Here is a 21,672-nt window from a genome sequence, read left to right on the forward strand (position 1 = left end):
CAGTCTCTGACCTGGTGCTCAGGGCAGAGGGGTAATCGGCTGTGTGATAATGGGCCGGCCATGGTCTGTAACCGCTGAATAAAGGAAAGGGCCTCACTTCCTTTCTTTGGCTCAGTGGCATCTTGCTCTCACTTGGTAGATTCTGGCCCTAAAATAAGTCCTCGGCATGGTTCCAAGATGACGAATCACTTTTAGAATCTTCGAGTCTACCCATGTGAAGTCAAACCTTGAAGGGTTTGATATCATACGAATGCCCACCTAGCTCTGGGTTGGTCCCTCCACGCTCCCCCTCCTCCCGCCCGCAGTCGCTCGCCATCTCATTTGTCCAGCCATGAGCTACACATGAGTCAACACGCACATGCTACTTTCACTTGGCTGGAATTCACGAACTGAAATTCTACCTTCTTGTAAGAGCACAAAGGAAAGATGTTTCTATTGCAGACTGCACTGACATGTTCAAACTTGTTTGGTGAAGAACGACAGTCCAAAGAATGTCTTATCAGAGCTGAAACATTTGTTCCTGGTTCAGGTACCATCTGAAGCTGGTAACTACTTTTCATTATGTTTACTGGCATGCCGGTAAATCTCAGGTGAGCTTCACTTTATTTGTTATTTGTATATCATGCTGTATATGTGTAGCATATTGCTGAATTGTAAAGGTGGGTCAGGAATGTCCTTACTCATCATTTAGATTGTTTGGGTGGGGGCCAGATGTTTATGTTGGTGAGAAACCAGCAAAGCTGTCTAGACCTCTAGGATACAGTAATCAAGCATGGATGCAAAATATTCAGAGGTCACACTTCAATCTGGACCTACAACATCCTGCTATTCAAGACCAGATTAGAGATGATGGATCCTGATAAACAGAACCTCTCTGAATGCTGAGTCAGTGATTTCTGCATCGTCTGCAAAAAGCAAAATTTGCCACAAAACATCTACATGATAAAACAAGGTCTAGACACCATAAAATGTGCTGTTTCCCCTGACTCCAAGTTGTCAACAACCAGATGCTGTGCTGTGGCTTTTACACCAGCATCCTATAAATCAGGAGTCCGCGATCTTTTATGAAGAGAGCTTCTTTGAAGCTGTGTGATTCCGGAGGAGGATGTGCATGTGGGCACAGAGGGGGATGCATTTGCCTAGACGTCCTCCAGCTAAAGAAAGAGAGGGAGGCAATCCCGGGGGTGGGGTGGGGACAGGGGTGCAAACAGCTAGCATGCTCAGTACCCAACCAAAGGTTAGACATTCAAGTACACCCAGAGGATGCTTGGAAGGCCTAGTGATCATCTAAATAAAAAATCACCAGCCATCACAAAGCTTACGGGACATATTCTACTTTTAATGCATACAATCACCAAGAATCACAACGGCAACTGGCTTAAAGGCAGACAGAGATCCAGGTGAGAAAAGGATTGTATGCATATAGTGGTGCCAGGAAGTTTGTTCAGAGACCACCCGAATAATAACGTGCCCTCTTCCTGGTTTGCCTTGTCAAGAAACCACCATTAATTTGGTTTTATTAGGAGTGTTTTATTTCTTGGCTGAAATGATTTAATGATTGTAAATTCTTGCTGTAGCGAACCAGAAGACACTCCTGTGCCATGAACCTGAACTGGGCACTGATATATTTTTACTATAAAAAAGGAGGGAGAGCCAGGCCAGAATCTGGGCAAACTGAGAACAGTGAGCTGCTCGCTTTCTCTTTCTGACTAGCTCTGTGAAGCTCTTTGGGGACCTGTCACCCAGGCGCGTTGCAGTTGTACTGAGTGCAAGATGTGCAGGTTAGCACTGTCATGGTTAGAGATTATGTCAACCATGTTCCTAAGCATCCCAAACGGCCAGCTTGATAGAACGATGGAATGGACTAGTGACACAATTATGGCAACAGCTTGAGTGGGGCAATTTTCACCAGAGGGCTGTTTATGCTCTACACCAGCGTCCAATGTGCTGTTCCTCCACTAGCCAGGATTCACCGGTCCAAGTGCCAAGGGGTGGGAATGGGAGTGGCACTACTTACTACAACTCCTAGTGACCCACTCATCACATGCTTACTCCTGTCCCTGCAATATTGTGCTTCTGTGGTCTGGAGGTCTTAATTCCAAAGGGAGGAAGAACATACCCACCTGGAGACACAGAACTGATTACATGGCATTGGTAGTTTAGAAGGCTTCTTGGCCATTTTTGACTGCTCATGCTTCCAGGTCAACGACAAAGGAGGGTATTGCTATGTTGAGTGGCGTGACTGATCCTGGTTACCCAGGGGAAACGGGATGAATATTTCATAATGGAGGTAAAGAAGAACATGTCTGGAATCCAGGAGATTCTTTAGGGCATCTCTTAGTATCACCATGTCCTGTGATGAACGTCCATGGTGAACTACACCACTCCATTTCTGACATGACTAGAAGCCCAGGCTCCTCAGAAATGAAGGCCTGGGTCAACCCACCAGGAAAAGGCCCATGACCGGTCAAGACATTCGCTTAGGGCAAAGGAAATACAGAATGAGTAGTGGAAAAAGGTAGTTCTAAATACCAGCTACAGCCACATGATCAACTGCAGAAATGAGGACTGTATTCATTATGCATAATCCCTATTTGTATACCTGCACCCAATATGTTCGCTTTGCTCGCTTATCAAATATAGGATGAAACTGGTGTTAGTACAAAAAAAAAGAAAGAAAAAGTAAATCTGACTGCTTCTCAGTGCAAGAAAATCACAGTAAGTTTATTATTTATTTTTAGGGTAGGGTCATGGATTGAACTGTGTCCCCACAAAATACACGCCAATTTGGCTGGGTCATGACCCAGAGACTGAGTGGTTGCCCTCCCCTTTGTGATCTTATGTAATTAATTCCCACCTTGACTTGAGTCACGTCTTTTGCCTTATATGAGATAAAAGGAAAGGGAGGCGAGCAATGGAGAAAGGGAGCCCTGTACAATGGAGAGAGAAGAGCCACGAGTGACGTGCTTCTGTTGGCTCCAGAGTCCTTGCATGGAGCATCTCCTAAGCCCTGGAGGAGGCTGATGCCAAGACTTGCGGAAAGCTCCAAGAAAGCCAAGCACATCGACATTGAAAGGTGGTCGTGCCCTTCCCCAGAGTAACCGCCTGAGGTCAGACGTCTAGCCTCCTCACTTGTTTGCTACAGCCATTCCTGTGTGGCATTTCTGTTGCCAGCAGCACTGGATAACCAAGACAGAGAGGGATCCACCAACTGGGTTGGTGGAGTTATTAGTGAGCGGATGTCTTCCAATGTTGAAGGGCATTTAAATGATCTATTTGGCTGAACATAGCTGTGCTATTGAGAAAAACTCTTGTGCTTTCAATACACAATGGCTACATTTACATCTCCCCCCCCACCCCCCACCCCCACCGCAAACACACATACCGCACTGCCCGCCAGGCCTCCCCGGGCCACAGAGACTCTCACATCCAAGTTGCTTTCCTAAGAACAAACTCAGAGACCTACTTAAAGCAAAGCAACCCCACTGCTGGGTTGCTGATTCTGACCTGTAGTCACCTTACAGGACAGAGTCCAACCGGCCCACAGGGTTTCCCATGCTGTGAATCTCCAGAGGCCGAGTGCCACATCGTGCTCCTGACGGAAGCCAGCCGAGTCAATGGCTACACCACTGCTCCCTCAGACAGTCTTGGGGCACTCTGCTTCACTTTTGGAGCCCAGGTACTTTGAAACATGAGAGTAATTCCAGCTATACATGAAACTATTTACAATATAGCTTCTCATTTTAGTTCCTTCTGATTTTCAAGTGAGCCAGTAACACATGCTAGTGACATCTATTTGTAGACTTTAGCACATTTAAACTTTAAAAATAGCTCAGCATTTCATCTCAAAAAAGAAGTGTTGAATAAGATGATCTCATAACGCATTGGAAGCAATGAGTCTTATAGTCCTATAAATGGCCAGCTCTGCGGGGCAGACGCACCGACTTGCCTGCACAGAAGATGTTTCGCTTCCCTGGCTCCAGAGATACAGCATGACCCTCTCAGTTACTCACCCTCTCCTCACGAGGGTGTCTCTGAGCAGCGTAAATGGTTCACCTTCTTGGTTGCTAACCTAGAGGTACCTCAGAAGAGAGGCCCAATGGCCCACTTGTCAAAAATCATCCATTCAAAACCCTCGGACACACATAATTTCATCGTGAATCAGAGACGCCTCCACAGTCACCAGTGTATTCTCCGCGGGAGGTAGGAGCTGGGTCCATGGAGAGCTGCATGATCATTTAAATTAGTTTTCCCTCAAACTTTACACACCTGCCCACCCTTCCACTTTCATCCTTTTGTAAGCATAGCGTCTACAGTTTGTGGTGTGGGAGAAAATGAACTGATTGAACATGCATTCATGAGAAACACATTCTCCTAGTCTAAGCCTGCCCTTTTCTCATATGGCTAGAAATCACTGCGATGCTTTCAGACACCATCCCAAACCCAAGAGACACTGCCCAAGTCTTCTTAAATACAATGGGTTCACCTTACCCATGCGGGCGACTTCTTGAGTTCAAAGGCATTCATCACGTCATGTTCACAGTGGACAGATGGGGCTTAGGGAAGCCTGGTGGTGTAGTGTGCAACACACTGGGCTGCTAATTGCAAGGCCAGGAGTTTGGAACCAGCCAAGTGCTTAACCACTACGCCACTGGGGATCCTTAGTCAAACAAAACATTAATTTAAGGAAGAATAAAAATAGTATTTACTTCTCAGCATTGTTTTAGACATTAAACGACAACATGCTTTTATAGCTTTCAGTATAGGCTCTGGCACACCATAACCACTCAAAGTGAGAACTTAATTATCGTTATTATGTTATTTGTCCTAAGCGATGTGTTTAATGATAATGACTATCCATTGTCTGTTGCCACACTTAATGCATATGAACAAAAGCTGCCCCCTCAAAAATGCGAAACATAGACCTTACATTTAGTTGTGCCAAGAAAAGCAAGTGTAGTGGGAGGGTTGTAAGTTCATTATTCTGGTGATGGAGAATTTCGTTCTTGTTCAAGACTAAGTCGTCATCCACAATTCCAGGCAACTGCTTGACAAACCAGTTGACATGGTGGCTGCCACAACGGGCTTAACCATAATAACAGTTGTGGGGATGGTGGAGGACTGGGCAGCGCTTCGTTTTGTTGTACAAAAGGTCGCTACGAGTCGGAACTGACTTGATGGCACCTAACATAATAATAGCTCCAAAGTTGCGGGGTTGGTCTTGAGGAGCCTAGAGGAGGACGGAGGGGGTGAGGCAAATCCACCGGGGTCATCCACAGCTAACAGAGAGGTGTGCACACTCTCTGACGGGCATCACGTCTCTTCAGGAACGGCAGATTGTTATTGCGAGCAAGTGATTAGAACCCGACACAACGGCACACTTAACTTCAATCCAACAGCTACTGTTGAGTTGATTCTGACTCTTAGAGACCAGCTGTGCATCAGAGAACTTGGCTCCATATGGTTTCCGATGACTGACTCCTTTTGGAAGTAGATCCCTAGGACTTTCTTCAGAAGTAACCATGGTGGACTCAAACTTCTGGTATTTTGGTTAGCAGTGGCATCTGTTGACCATCTGCACTAACTCCCAAGTTCAAGCTTTTCATAATACTTCCTCTGGAATAGTGTTCCAGGCGACTCTTCCAATAATCCCTGCCCCCACTCCCTTTTTAAAAAAAATTACGTATGTCATTCATGTGTCGTTTTTGATCCTTCAGCAGACCAGTAAGTAATATGGCCCTACTCCCAAAATATTCACTGCCAAAGACTTGATTCTGATTCGTAGTTGCTATAATGACCCTTTTGCTAACCTTTCAAGAGACGTGGTAATGAAATGGGTTAAGTATTGAGCATACTTCAAACCCACCAGCCACTCCAAAGGAGAAAGGTAAGGCTTTCTGCTCCCGTAAAGATTTACAGACTCGAAACCCCCACGGTCAACTTCACTCTGTTCCACATCGGGAGGCTATGAGTTGAAACAGACTTGGTGACAGTGAGCTGAGCTTCACCAGCCCTTTGGGGCCCAGCCCTGGGGTCACAGTGGTTAAGTACTCAGCTGCTACCTGAAAGGTCAGCAGTTCGAGCCCACCAGTCACTCTATGAGGGTGTGTGTGTGTGTAGGGAATATGTGGCAGCGTGCATCTGTGAAGCTTTCTGCTTTGGGACCTCCATGGAGCAGATCTCTGTATTTCACACAGCTGCTAAGTGGAGGAACTGGAGAGCAATGATTCTGGTACCAAGCCTTTGCCTTTTCAGCCCATGGAGTTAGTGCGATGACAGTGAGCTGGGGCAAACGTGCAGACCATCCTACTTACACTTTAAATAAAGAAAGCCACTGCACTGACACTGTGCTCTCGAAAGAGGTGTGTTCGATATCCCTTTCAAGTGGCAGCCCTGACATTTAGCATACTTTCTCCCGTACCCCAGCTGAGCCACGGGCCTGGAACGCCAGGCCCGTGGGTGCTGCTGCTCTTTCCCTTGTTTGGATCCATCGACAGAGCAATTTTCGAAGCAGGTTCCAACTCGCTTGGGAAAACTCAGATATTGTGTATCTAAGCTGACAGACTCTGATGCAGGGCTGCCTCCCACACCAGCATGTGAATATGGTTCTTCGCAAGTCCCTCCGTCCCGCCCGTGAGCAAGGTCTGCACAAACGCCCTCCACTCCCTCCCCCTTCCTCTCCAGTGCTCCTAAACATGTCCCCGCCACCGAGTCCATTCCCACTCATAGGGACCCTCCAGGCAGGGTAGAGCTGCCCCCTGTGGGTTCCGAGACTGCAACTCTTTATGGGGGTCGACAGTCTGATTCTTCTCTAGCGGGGCGTCTGGTGGTTTCAAACTGCTGACCTTTCTGTTAGCAGCCCCACATGTGACTGCTATGTCACTAAGGCTCCTTTCTCCAGGGAAGCAGAAATAAATTGCACTTACTTTGTCTTTTCTGTTCTGTTTTGGACTTGGTAGTTTTACTGCTGCCTAGGGAAATTAGGCTGGTGTTATGTTAATAAAGTCAAGGCATCTGAGGAAGTGAAATATGAGGAAAAGTAGAGAAGAGGGGTCACATGATCCCAACTTAAGGAATTCTTTCTTTATACAGGTGACTCTTCTAAGCCCTTTACACATCCGAGTCCTCCAGACACTCTGATAGCGTAGGTCCCATTATTCTCGTCATTAGATTGTGAAAAACAGAGGGCCTTGACCAGTTACCTTGTGGAAAAGCTAGGACTGATTCCTACTCAGACTGTCTTAGCCACTAAGTGATGTTGCCTCTCCCCACGCAAGCCTCGGCACCAGGATAACCCTCTTTGTACTGAAATAGTCGCTGTGCGTCGGCATCAACTTGATGGCAATGAGGTTGGTGGTTTTGGTTTAACTTAAGAGATGCATGCTCACATCTGCTTTCCACAAATGTGGGAGCGTCTCATGAAGCAATGGTTTGTCTGTCGGACTCTTTCAAGTCTTCCATAGAATCCTGTACATTCAGAGGCGTCTTTGTTGACAGGAGGAGCCTGCATAGTTTGAGGCATACATCACTCATAGTTAAAAAGCATGACATATGTCCTTACTTGCTTTACACTGTGAACCAATGAGCAGAAAACAGTTCACAGGAGTCAGTGTCTGGGACTGCCCGGCGCTGGCATTGGGCCAGGATTCTTGATGCCCCACTGAATCCAGAGCCAGTGTACTTCAGAACATATCAGGCATTCATTTTACTAAGGAGCTGGGGACCCAGTGAAAGTGAAAGGTAAAAGTCTATTTCATAAGTGAAGCCTGGTCTTGGTGTTAGAAACAAAGCTGGAGGTGGCATGACAGAATTTTGCAATGAGCTACCAAACACTCAACAAACGATCCCGGGAAGATCCAACATAATATTGTAAAGAACTTATTTTTTATGCTCACTCAGTCTCACCTGGAGTGCGATTTATCTCAATGTTTCAAACTTCTTCTTGGACACTCCAGTTTCTTCTCTTTCTCTTATTGACTGGAGCATTTTTCCCCTTAATATATCTTGTCTCCCAGTAATCAGAATAGAAAACCCCTACCCCTTTCACCGACACCTATTCCTAAGTTATTGATGTGGTTAGCTTTCAAAGATGGCATGTGAAATTAGAGTGAAGCAAGAGATGTGAATTCAGAGACCATCTTCAAGGCCAGCCCCACCCCACTCCCTACCACCACCCACTTCACTTGTCTGGCACCCCTGGCAGGCCTCAGTGAGTGGCACAGCGGGCCATACCCGCCCCACCACTGAGGAGCACACGGGGGGCAGAGTCGGGTGGTCAGGTGTTGTTTGCTGACTATCACCCCCCAGCTCCAGCCCTGAGGGTTCCCTGCTCATTCTCCATCCACCCTACCCCGGCCTTGTAGCCTCCATGACCCATACCCTTTCCTACTCTCCCCACAGATCTCCCCAACACTTTGCCTGGCTTGCACTAGTCTGCCCATGGCCTCAAATCTTCCCACCATCACCCTAGGCCCTCTGTGGCCAGGCTGAGAGGTCTCAGACAAATGGAAGAACGCGTCTCAGGGCTGGTTGTTGGCTGTCATCCCATGTAGCCAGGTCATCAAGAGGCATCTGGTATATCACTGAGGGTGCACCCCAGGACCATTAACAGCCCCCAATTGGCCCAAACCATCACAAGTGCCCCTTTAGCTTTTTTTTCAAAGTTGTCCTAAGTGGAAAATAATGGATAGTGAGCTAGTCAATAAGTGAAGTCTGGTCTTGATGTTTGAAACAAAGCTGGAGGTGGCATGGTAGAATTTTGCAATACCAACAACTTATTCATAGCAAATACCATTTTCCAACAAAACAAAGACAATACACATAGCCATCTCTAGATGGCATACACAGAAATCAAATGGATTACATTGTTGGAAGAGATGATGGAGGAGTTCAATATCAGCAGGTAAAACCAAGCCAAGGGCTTACTGTGAAACAGACCATCAATTGCTCATATGTAAGTTTAGGTTGAAGTTGACTAACATTCAGACAAGTCCATGAGAACCATATATGACCTTCAGGCTATCCCTCTCAAATGTTGAGAACATTTCAAGGACAGATTCGATGCACTGAACACGAATGACAAAGAACTGGTGAGCTATGGGAAGGTGTCATGAACTTACCAATAGTAATTAAGTTAACATTCAACCATTTCAAGAGGTAGCACATGAACAAGAACCAGTGGAGCTAATGGAAAAAGTCTAAGCTACACTTAAAGCATTAGCCAAAAACAAGTCTTCAGGTAATGATGGAATGCCAGTGGAAATGTTTCAACAAGCTGATGAAACATGGGAGGCACTCACTCATCTATGCTAAGAACTTTGGAAGAGAGGTATTTGGCCAGCTAACTGGAAGAGATCCAAATTTGTGGCCATTCTAAAGAAAAGTGACCCAACAGAAAGCTCAGATTATAGAAAAACATCACGAATATAAGGTGTGAGTAAAATGTGATGATCATCCAACAAAGGTTGCAGCGGTACATTGACAGGGAGCTGCCAGAGGTTCAGGCAGGATTCAGAGGATGTGAAACAAGGAATATCGTTGCTGAAGATCTTGACTGGAAGTAGAGAACATAAAAATACGCTTACTTGTATTTGACTATGCTAGGGCATTCGACTGTGAGGATCAAAACAAACTACAGATATCTTTGAGAAGAATGGAAATTCCAGAACACTTCATTGTGCTCATGTGGAACTTGTACACGAATCAAGATGCAAATGGGTGAGCAGAACAAGGGGAATGCTGCATAGTTTAAATTTAGGAAGGGTATGCATCAATCAGGGTTTTAATGTCTTTTCACACTTATTCAACCTGGATGCTGAGCAAATCATCAGAGAGACTAGATTATATGAAGAAGAATGTAGCACCAGGATTGGAGAAAGGCTTGTTAACATATCATGATATGCAGATGACACAACCTTGCTTGCTGAAAATGAGCAGAACTTGAAGCACTTGTTACTGAAGATCAAGGATTACCGCCTTCAGTATGGTTTACAACTCAATGTAAAGAACAGCAAAATCCTCACAACTGGACCAACAGGTTACATCGTGGTAACAGAAAAGAGAAGTTTTCACGAATTTCATCTTGCTTGGATCTACAGTCAATACTTATTGGAAACATCAATCAAGAGATCAAACAACACATTGCATTCAGTAAATTTACTGTACAAGACCTTGAGGTTTTGAAAAGCAAGGATGCTGCTTTTAGGACTAAGGCATGCTTGAGTCAAGCCACAGCGTTTCCAGTGGCCTCATCCACATGTGAAAATTGGACTTTGACTAAGGGAGACTGAGAAAAACGGATGCATTTGTACTACGGTGATAGTGAAGAATATTGAAGAGTACCACGGAGTGCCAAAACACCAAACAGATCGGTCTTGGAGGAAGTACATCCAGAATGCTACCGCCGAGGGAAGGCTTGTTAGATTTCATTTCACAAGAGACCAGTCCCTGGAGAAGGCCATCGTGTTTGGAAAAGCAGAGCTATGGTGCAAAGGAAGGCCCTCAATAGGACGCACTGACACAGTGGCTGCACCTCGAAGGAAGATGGCCAGGACCGGGGCTGCTTTGTTCTGTTGTGTACCGGGTTGCTGGGAGTCAGAACCAACTCCATGGTACCGAACGGCACCAGAAACAACAATCCTCTCTCTGGTTCCAACATGTCTATTAAAGTCACTATAAGTATCAGTGCATATTGACTGCATGTTTGATCAGCTTCCGATGCAAAAGTTGGGAAAATTCTCAATTTCTTCATCATTGGTATTAATGATTGTTGATAAGTTGGAATCATTATTATTATTCACATTAACTGGTATGCCTGGTCAGTGTATGAATAAAATCTGATCACCGACAATTGTGTACATCAGTTTAGATGTTCAATTGTGTGTTGTTTGTGTGTGTGTTTGGGTAATCAAGGTAACACTGTTCTCTTTAGTGTATCATTCCAATACAGCAGACCATATGATGTTTCGATGCAAAACGTCCCGTAGCAGTCCATTTCTGCTCCCTTGTACCTACGGTGTCTGTCTTAAAGTATCCCATTTAATTTTTAAGAAATTCAAGCTTTTCTAGTTTCAAACCTCATATATCCCTTGTTCCAATTATTTGATGTGTGCTGTTGTTTTGTCTCATTTTGGGTTATGCCACATCAGCAAAATTGGGTTCTGACCTGGAAACACAGGGAATCCAGGACAGATAATCCCTTCAGGACCAGTGGTGAGTGTGGTGATACCGGGAGGGTGGAGGGAAGGTGGGGTGGAAAGGGGGAACCGATTACAAGGATCTACATGTAACCTCCTCCCTGGGGGATGGACAACAGAAAACTGGGTGAAGGGAGATGTTGGACAGTGTAAGATATGACAAAATAATAATAATTTATAAATTATCAAGGGTTCATGAGGGAGGGGGTGCAGGAAGGGAGGGGGGAAATGAGGAGCTGATACCAAGGACTCAAGTAGAAAGCAAATATTTTGAGAATGATGATGGCAACAAATGTACAAATGTGCTTGACACAATGGATGTATATGTGGATTGTGATGAGTTGCACGAGCCCCCAATAAAATGATTTTTTCTTAAATTGGGTCCTGAAAGCTTTGCTCTAACCATGTTATTAAGGACAGCTCTACTTTGATTGGGCACTATAACAGATAATGTTCTACTAAAATTCATAAGGTTTTCAGTGGCTAATCCCTCATTAGTGAACAACCTCTCCCTTCATCTTAGTCTAGAAGCTTTGCTGAAATGTTTACCATGTTGACATTATGCATATTTTAAATATTAATTTTAAGTGTTGTGATAACCACCATTTTCCTGTCCATCTGTTGCTGTAAACTGGAAGTGATGCCACCATGATTTCAGGTTAGAAAGAAGGACCTCGTGATGCACTTCTGAAAAATTCCCCATTGCAAACCTTATGAACAGATGTTATACTATTTTGTCACAATTTGATTTTTAATACTTTGGCAGTTAGATTTCACTATAAATCCTTTATAATTATATTTATTTGATTCGTACACTTCAAAATGTTATTCTGAGATATAATCTGCAGTCCAATAGACACAATCCATAATTCAATATAAAAAATATCTGCTAGTACACAAAAGAATAAAAAGCCCCATATGTGCTTGACACAATGGTTGTATGTATGGATTGTGATAAGAATTGTACGAGCCCCCAATAAAATGATTAAAAAATAAAAAGAAACAGTAGGACAAAAATAAAGGTAGGCTAAGAGGAGAAAAAATTATCTATGATCCTAATATTCAGGTCTTTTTTTTTTTTCAAAAGAGAAATAAAGCATAGTTATATAGTTAAAAAAAAGCCCCATATGAAAGGGCAATTGGTCTTCAGGAATGAAATATGCCCAATGTCAGGATTACTATGTAACAAAGGGCATTTGAGGATTGGCTGTGCTGAGATGGGGGGAGGAGGCCAAGCAGGCATGAGAAGGTCATGCAGTGCACCCAGAGGACTGTCTCCCACTGGTTTCTATAGTTGACCATGGTTTCCCTCAAAGGGCTAATTCACTGAAAACTCAGTGTCAACTTGTCTTCTGAGGGAAAAAGACAGTCCACGTGTAGGACGGAGAGTAATGGTTACAGAGAGGAAAGGAGAAAGACGAACTTCTGTGGAAGGTGGCTGGAGAACGAAGAATAACCACGGAAGTTCGGTCTTTCCTTACAACTCGAAGAACTTTCCTTGGTGGCAGCTCTGACCTGTGCTTATAGAAGGCTGTGGATCCTGCTTTATTTATAAAGGAAATGAGGCAAGGAAATATCTTTTTTTTATATACATGAAATGACTTAGGGCAGAAGAACTAAAAGAATAATTACCTAAATCTACTGCCATTGAGTCTAGTCTTACTCTCTGTGACCCTATGAAAATTTGCCCATAGGGTAAACTTTACACATCTTTCTTCCACTGAGTGGCTGGTGGATTGGAATCTTTGACTTTTGGGTTAGCAGCCAAGCAATTGAACAAGGCACCACTAGAGGCTCCACTGAGCAGAAGGGAACTACAATACCCTGCCATCACATCAACTCCAACTCAATGCAACCTTATAGGACAAGGCAGACTGCCCCAGACTGCCATCTTCATCCACCACAGTGCATGGTGGGTTCTGACCTACCTTCTGATCCGCAGCCGAGCACGGGACTACTGACCCTCCAGGGCTGTTAAAGTATGGTGCCAGTATGCGTCGCACAACCTCACAAGAAAATCTAAAACCACGTGCCATGACTAAATACTTTCTGTCACCAAAACTTAAGGGCAGGTGCAACCTCTGGAAGAAATCAAGCTCAATCTCAAAACGGACCTGAGATCTCACCAAGTTTCTTACACACCATCCCTGATTTCGTTTTGAGAAATGTAAAGAAAGTCAACAGGGCCACAATCATCATGGTGATGACATTCCAGCCTCTGTTAAGGGAATCACTTTCCTGGACATGCCTCAAAGCACACCACTCCTGTGCCCTCATTCACGTCACAGCGTAAAGTGAAAAGGCAGCTTCGGACTCTCATCTGCCCCCCAAGTCTTACAAGTAAGGCTAGGGTACAAAATAAACCGATGTTTAGAGCCATGAGTTTTTGTGCAAAATTAACCACTAGTATTTAACCTTTGGTTCGTGGGAGGGCTTGCTTGTGGCGGGAACGTTTGAGGGGAAGTGAGGGATGGGAGGAAAGTGGTCACTCAACAGAGTGGTTGGGAGAGAGGAATCTAGAAGATTGAAGGCCTAAATCTGACCTGAACAGCTAAAACTTGGTCAGCAGATCCCCCTTTACAATGCGGGCTGGACCTGATGCGGTTTCTAAAATAGTCTGTATTTTTGATGTGTACTGTGTTCCTTGGGTTTTGTTTGTCCATATCAGAGTGTATCTCAGAGGTATTATGTCAATGGAAGCCACCCTCTTGAAGCTGTGCTATATGCTGTTCCAATCTTTGGTATATGAAACCCAGGAGTGATGAGCCCACAGGGACAGCAAGTAGAATAAGGGGTGTGGGGGGAGGGGGTACAGTGGTGGAGGTGGGGTAAAAGGGAGATGCTGCCAAAGAGTCCATGTAGTAAAAGGATGTTCGGAAACTGATTGTGGTAGCAATTGTACATTCTACTTGATGTGACTGAAATATGGAAGGATATGACACATGCATTAAATCCCAACTAATTAAAAAAAAAAGAAGTGCTATCGTCTAGATGGGCTCTGGATCAATTTGACAAAAACTGAGTGAATGATGAGTTATGATGAGCTAAGCACTCAGGAGGGGGCAGCAGGTCTCTAGTAATTAGAATCCATTGTTAAAGTCATTCCTTTCCATGGACAAATCAATCCAAACCAAACTCACTGCCATCAAAAGTGATTCCAACTCATAGTGATTCTCCCGGGCAAGGCAGAAAGGTCCCATAGTGTCACCCAGGTTGTTGATCCGGTGGAAGCCACGTCTTTCTCCCAGCAGAATGGCTGGTGGGTTCAAACCACTGGCCTTTGAAGAGCTGCTGAGTGGTTATCCCCTGCACTGCCTCGGCTTCTCCTTTTCAGCCCTAATACCTGAAGGTCCCACTGCATGAATACCTACGGGGGTTCACACTTCTCTGAGAAAAGCCATGCAAAGGAAGGAATTCCCTGCAAGACCATTTGCTTGTAGAACTATAGAATTTGTTTATTTTTCATTATACATAGGTAACTATTTACCCCAAATTCCCTTTCATTGGTGAATTTACATTTAAAGCAAGCTGTATTTTAACTCCATGTATGTATTTAATGTACAAGGGGTAGAGATGAAGAAAGAGACAGCACTTTTCCCTAGAATAAGATAGTCTTCGATTTCCAGAGGCCAACCCCTGCCATCACTCCTCATTGACGAAAATGTAAGAAGGCAGGGAAACTGGAATGTTCGAATTAGCCCTACACTAAATTAGAATGACAAACCAAAAGATAGTATTTCTGGGTTACCTTTAATAAGACTCATGATTACTGAAATCTTTCCACTTAAGTCAATGCAATTGTCAAATAAGAAGGCAATGAAAGAAACACTTTTTTTCAAGGTTAACTAATTATAGTTATTTGGGAGAATGATAAGGCCACTGGTTCCTGTAAGGATCTACAGAGCTCCAGGAATCCTATCTATGGACCACGGTGAGCAGGAGTCAGCTTGATGGCAGTGGGCTTGGTTTTTCAGTTTAATTGTAGTTGTAGATTTCATACTCCTCAATCTTATTTCTTAAACATCCTCTGCCTAAGTGCAAATTGTCCTGAGATAAAATACTTATAAAACAAACATACTGGATTTCTTCAATGTATCACATTTTCTTCCAAAGCAGTAACCAAGTGCATACGTTTAAAACATGTTGTTCTGTTCCCTGATTAGAGTTGACTGTGTATTTCCACCCAGTCCTGGCCAATCCTGTTAAGAGAAAGATTAGCAGGAACGTTTGGTGCAAATGTACATACTGCGTGTGAAGGTTTAACCAGCACATTATCTTCATAATCTCCCCCATCACAATGCACATGCCTTAGACTTTCCCTCTTAAAGTCATGTCAAGACAATTACGTGAAAGTCAAATGACCTTTTCCTCAAGAACACACAGCACTGAAATCTTGATGGACACTTTAGAGGCCACTTCTAATATTTTAGCAATTCAGGGCTTCATGCAGCACACGAAAAGCAACTGGATGAAGCCCAAAGGTTAAGGAAACATAATCTTTAACCCCTGCATGTGGATGGGAGAGGTACACAGTCCTTGGGAGTCAACAAGCAGCAGCCCCAAAACGCGTCTGAGAACACTGTCCCTGGATTTGGAAACGTTTTTATGGAGGTGTTTTTTATAAGGATATTCCTTAAGCTCCTTCCTACCCAGAACCAGGCCGAAGTGCCCCCTAGCCCCGTTCAGACACAGTTTGCCATGGGGATGCTGTCACAGGAGTCCCTATAATACCTGAATCACGGCACTGCTTTTATGTTTTATTGTATTTCAAATGCTTGCGTCTGGCATACCTGAAACTGTTGGAACTCAAGGCCCTTCCAGGAGGCCCCCGGCTAGCCAGCCGCGGACACGCCACCAGCCGAGGCGGACCCTGGACAGCACGAAGGCGCTCTTCGCCTTGTCTGCAAGGTGTTCGCCAACACTGAGCCTGAGACACGCAAAAGGACCTTGGTTTTCTGTCCAAGGTTAAACAACAACACCCCCCCCCCCGCAACACACACACCCGACAACTTCTCCTAGACCTTTATCTAGAACGTAATCGGGTCGGTAACCGGAGAGGCGTTACAAGATGAAGAAGAAAACAAGCCTACTCCAGCAGCATTAAAGGGCAGCACCAGGAAGATGAAAAACCCTGCCGTGGCAGCGATGGACTTCCCTCCGGCGGTGAGGTCCTTCATCACCCAAGCTAATAACGGCGACTCGTGTTGCTCTCCTGCGGATCCCTCGCGCCCCTCCCCAGCACCCCTCGCCCCTCCCTCACCTGCCAGCCGCCGGTCTCTGGTGTTTTTCCAGATCGCGTCCAGGGCTCGAGCGGTGGAGTCTCGGATGTGATCGCTGAAGGATCTCCGCAGAGGGGCTCTCAGGGGCCGCGCCATCCCGGGGGCCTCTGGGTCCCCCATCCGCCAGCGGCACGGACTTCAGCGCAGCCAGGGCGCAGCGACCATTCTGCTGTGCGCTTCCCGAAGACCCCTTTCCGGGGCTGCGGCGCGCGGGTCCCCGGGGCGGGGACGGGGGTGGCGCCCTCAGCCTCGCGGCATTGCGGCTCGCACTGCGGCCCGGGCCCCCGGGAGCGCGGCGGCCACAGCGGGAGAGGCTTTGCCGTGAGCCAAGGACGCGCTCGCGCCGCGGGCGCTCGGGCTGTCTGCGTGGCTATCTGGATGATGCTGGCTTCCGGTGTCATCCAATCACTTGCCTGGGTCCACGCTCGACAGCGCGTCTACTGCATTTACTGAACACCGCGCCTAGCCAACGGGCAACCCTGGGGAGCTGAGTCTTTGGAGGAACAGCGGGGCGGGAGGCAGGTAGGCTTCTCGTCAACCATCAAGGTCAAGTCTTACTAGCATGTGCATTCTGAGGCGCTCCTTTGTCGCTCATGAATTCCCAGGGAGGCTGTTGATGCCCTCAGCGTGTTCAATGTTTAGTTGTGGTTGCTGGAAGGGAGGTAGGCGATGCCTGCAATGAGCATCCTGCGGAGGGTTCTGTTCCTCTCTAGGAAATGAATGCCCGAGTTTTCACCGAACACCAATTGGGTCCCGCTCTTTTCACCCGAACTGTGCTTCTGTTATTTCAAGTGGGTCTGGGTTTTGACTCTAAGCAAGGTTCAAATATCCCCCGGTGTTTTATGGATACGTTCCAAGTAAATGAGTTGCGTTATTAGTAATTGCGCATCAATGCTTCATCCCCAGAGAAGTTTGTTTGTTTGTTTGTTTGTTTTAAGTGTCAAGCACTGTGAAATCCAAATAGAGGCAAACATTTTTGTTTTTTGTTTTTTTGTTTTTATAAGACATGTTCTTGAGTTTTTCCAGTGCCAAATAAATCTATTTCCATGCCAGTACATTTGGCTGATTTGCTGCTTCTTGACGCACTGTTAATCTTCTCTTCTCTTACCATCCCCCAAGTCCCATTTGATAGCTTTCAAGGTTTGGCACAGATGTTCAATATTGGCATAAGATAATCTCTCAGGGCCAGTTTTACAAGATGAGATAATGCTGCAAGAGCACTTTGTAAATGTCAAGGCACCATACAAATGCTAATTATGATCATAATTATTTTTATTCATGAAGTCAGTTCAACCCACACAGATGCCTGGAGTCTCTCAGTTTGTGCTACGTGCGTCCTCTTTCCCATACAACTTTGATGACTTAATTGGACAAAGGATGATCATTAAAATAGGGAGATTGCGTTCATGAGTACTATTAGCATTTCTGAGTAACCCACATATCCCAACTTGTATGGCTTCCAAATGCTTAAACTCAGGTGTCTCCCTAAGGATGTGTTTCTTGATAGACATACACTTCTTTGCCTGGGCACACAACAAGAAGAAATAAACACTAACTTCTGGCGTATGTAGTCATCTGTGCCTCTCTGAGAGTCAATTCCAAGTTAAAATTCTTCATAACAGATAACAAAACACTTTAATGTCTGTTACTTGATTCAGTGATTGACTTCCAAATTTCCATGCAGAAGACCAGGCTTGATTTCCAACCAACATATCTCATCGGCTCAACTACTCTCAGTGGAACTTTCAGACTAAGAGAGGAGGAAGGAAGGCCTGGGGATCTACTTCTGAAAGTCAGGTGTCAGTGAAAACCCCCTGGGCTACAGTGGTCCAGTCCTGTTGCCTGTAGCATTGTCATGAGTCAGAGACGGACTCCACTACAGCTACTAACAAGGTAGGGCTAATTTCAAGGCAAATATCCAAGTCAGTCAATTTCTCTGACTTGCTTTTTCTTTCTTTCCATTCATTTCCTTCAAAGAAGTCTGAGCACACTTAACAGCCTCGAAGCCAATTTGCTTGTTACCTGATCAGGTTGCACAGGGCAGCTCTACTTGAATGCCCTTTGTAGCGAGCAGCATAAAATACCATAGCCTGAGTGATATATCTAAGTTTGTAGCCTGGATGGGTTCATTCGGTTTAATAAACATAATGGCACAGTCCTGAACCACACACAATGCTAGGCAAATTGAAGATGAAGAAGACATCAACAACTATTTCTCTTAACCATTTAGAGACCGCTTCTCTGAGCAAATTTTACTCAATTTCCATAGCTCAGATCACTTCAAACTTAGCCACAGACTCTTCTATACCCTGGACTTTAGTTGGTTACTTTGTTTGGTTAAGATTAAAGCACTTGTCCCAGACCACTGGGGAAGGGGAGTTGCGAAATGTTTTTGAGTACGGTTGCTTTAATCACTGAATTTACTCTAACCCAAAATAGGGCTGGCAACTTGGCCCTTCATTCCTGAAGACTCATGAAATTCAAATTCAATAATGAGAAAATGTTAACTTCTTATGGATGAACTGCAGTCACACATCATAGGAATGGGACTAAAACCATCCTAACTAAACTAAACTCAGGCTGCTCAAGGCAATGCTGACTCATAACAATCTCCTGAGGGTAACTCTTTACAGGAGGAGAAAGTTCAGCCTTTCTCCCAAGGAGCTGCTAGTGGTTTCGATCTGTGGACCATGCAGGTCGCAGCCCAGCTTGTAACCATCACACCACCAGGCCTCCCCAAACCATCCTACTACACAGCCAATTTGAAATATTTTTTGTGTGTGCTTTCTTCGCAGGATATGTGACATATTTCCCACAGAAAATTGTTGAGAAAAATCCACTATTTATAGACTCACTCCTCAAACTGTATTTCTACAAGTTTCATATAGGTCATCGCTCTGGGACGTGAGGATGATACCTGATAATTAGTGTTGTCTCAGCTTGGCAGATGGGGATAGGGAGAATGGAGGAGCCCTTTTGTTCCTCAGGCTTTCCCTAAGAATTAGCAGAGAAACAGGAATGCTCTATGGCAAGAAGTGTAACAAGTTCTTCCAGATCCTTGGACAGCAAGGTCTAGTTTATTAAATAAGCTAGTGATATTGACTCAGGTAAGTATCTAATAGTTTCCATGTAGGTTCCAAGTTTGGGCAATGTATTAATAGAGTTCACCTAATTTTACCTAATTTATAAGTTCTGAGGCCTTTAAAAGTTTAAAATTTTATTCCTTCCCAAGCCTGTGTATCTTAAATCCATGTTGGTTTTATGGCCACTTTCTGTGTACTAATACAAAATGATTTCAGCCTTCTTTGAAGCAACTGGAATCTTTCGGCCTGTCCAAAGTGTCTGTAGGCTCTTTCAAAATAATGTGAATAATGACTGGAAACGAAAAATGAATTAAAAGTTAGTCCTATGCTTAGATCCGGGTCTTTGGCACAGGAAGGATGTTATTAAAACCCCATTTGGCTAAGCCCCAGACCTAACAGCAGGGCAGCAAGTTTCATGAATGACATTGTCTGCCCCAGTGTCACAGATCTCCAGGGCTATTTTGAAGCTAGACATAAGGTTTTCTCGACTAAGTTGCGCCTGGCCCAAGCCATGGTATTTTCCATTACCTCTTATGCATATGAAAGTTGGACACCGAATAAGGAAGACCAAAGAAAAAGCATGCATTTGAATTGTGGTGCGAGAGAATATAGACTGCTAAAAGGACAAATAAATCTGTCTTGCAAAAAGGACAGTCAAATGAGGAGCTGATACCAAGGGCTCAAGTAGAAAGAAAATGTTTTGAAAATGATGCTGGCAACAAATGTACAAATGTGCTTGACACAAAGGATGTATGGATGAATTGTGATAAGATTTGTACAAGGCCCCAATAAAATGATTTAAATACTTTGAAAAAAGAAAAAAGGACAGCGAGAGGGCTCTTGGAGGTAAGGATGGCAAGACTTTGGACATATTGTCAGGAGAGGTGAGTCCCTGGAGAGGGACATCATGCTTGGCAAAGTGAAGGGGCAACAAAAAAGAGGGAGGTCCTCAACAGGATGGATCGACAGAGTGGCTGAAACAATGGGCTCGGCATGGGAACAATTGTGAGGCTGGCACAGGACCATGCGGGGTTTCGTTCTGTTGTGCGTATGGTTGCTATGGGTGGGAACTGACTTGATGGTGCCTGATATCAACAACAAAGGATAGCAGTTCATAATCACCAGGCCTTTCTTATCTTCCATGATGTTCGCATCCAAGAGCCCACACAGGGAGCATTTCTGCTGTGGGCAATGGTACAGTCTCTCCCTTACACTATTTCTGCATGTGGAGTCCTGCAGAGTGCACTGACAGACTTGTTGAAAGTCTTCCATTGGATACATTTTGTTGCATGCTCCAGATCAAAAAACGGGTTCGTTCTTGCCGCTAGCTGCTCTTGAGTGAATTCTGACTCCATGCATGCGGGCTTGAGCTGTTCCATCTCAAGACTGATATTTCTGAAGCAGATTGAGAGGCCAAGCATGTCTTCCAAGGGGGCTCTGGGTGGGTTCAAACCACCAGACTTTTGGTTAGTACTCCAGTGCTTAATTATCTGTGTCGCCTAAGGACTCCAAGTGTTAATGCTATTTTAGAAGTACCTGAGGAGCCCTGGTGATAGTCATTAAGCACTCGACTGCTAACTAAAAGATCCCTGGTTCAAACCCATGAAGTATTCTGCAGGAGAAAGATGTGTTAGCCTGCTTCCAGAATGACGTGCACCTTGGAAACTCCTTGGGTCAGCTCTCCCTTCTCCTCTGTGGTCCCTATGTGTCGGGATCAGCTCAATGGCAATGGGTTTGTTTTCAGTATGACTATCTACTGATGTGTGAAATCAGGTAGATCGCAATGAAGATTTCCTTAAAATTAGTGCCTACACGGGGGAAAGCAAGATGACCATTAGAAGGCAGGAAGAAAACCTTAGAACCCAGATCTACAGATAGATATAGAAATAAATATTCTTTAAGTAGTCTTATTTCTTTGTTTCAATAACATAAGTATAATGATTTATGGGTATAATTTAAAAATAAATATAACTATTGGGGTTCAGTGCTCAGAAAAAAAAAATTTTTAATCATTTTATTAGGGGCTCATACAACTCTTCTCACAATCCATACATACATCAATTGTGTAAAGCGCATTTGTACATTCATTGCCCTCATCATTCTCAAAACATTTTC

General features: G+C 44.7%; 1 protein-coding gene across 3 annotated transcripts in view; it reads right to left on the reverse strand.

Annotated features, from left to right (window-relative positions):
* DLC1 (DLC1 Rho GTPase activating protein) overlaps window positions 1-21,672 on the reverse strand; it is a 485,036-nt gene that overhangs the window by 196,685 nt on the left and 266,679 nt on the right. Inside the window, exon 1 of one of the 3 annotated variants that reach the window (XM_004696182.2) lies at window positions 16,456-16,619. The exons of the other annotated variants lie outside the window; for them this stretch is intronic. Within the exon in view, the coding sequence (XP_004696239.1) occupies window positions 16,456-16,594 (139 nt within the window). The 5' untranslated portion in view covers window positions 16,595-16,619. Of the gene's footprint in view, window positions 1-16,455; window positions 16,620-21,672 lie in introns of those variants that run through there. 3 annotated transcript variants of the gene reach the window in all.

The sequence above is a fragment of the Echinops telfairi genome, unplaced genomic scaffold (assembly GCF_000313985.2).
Source record: "Echinops telfairi isolate 266 unplaced genomic scaffold, ASM31398v2 ScPeMD7_9;HRSCAF=40, whole genome shotgun sequence".
Classification (NCBI taxonomy): Eukaryota; Metazoa; Chordata; class Mammalia; order Afrosoricida; family Tenrecidae; genus Echinops; species Echinops telfairi.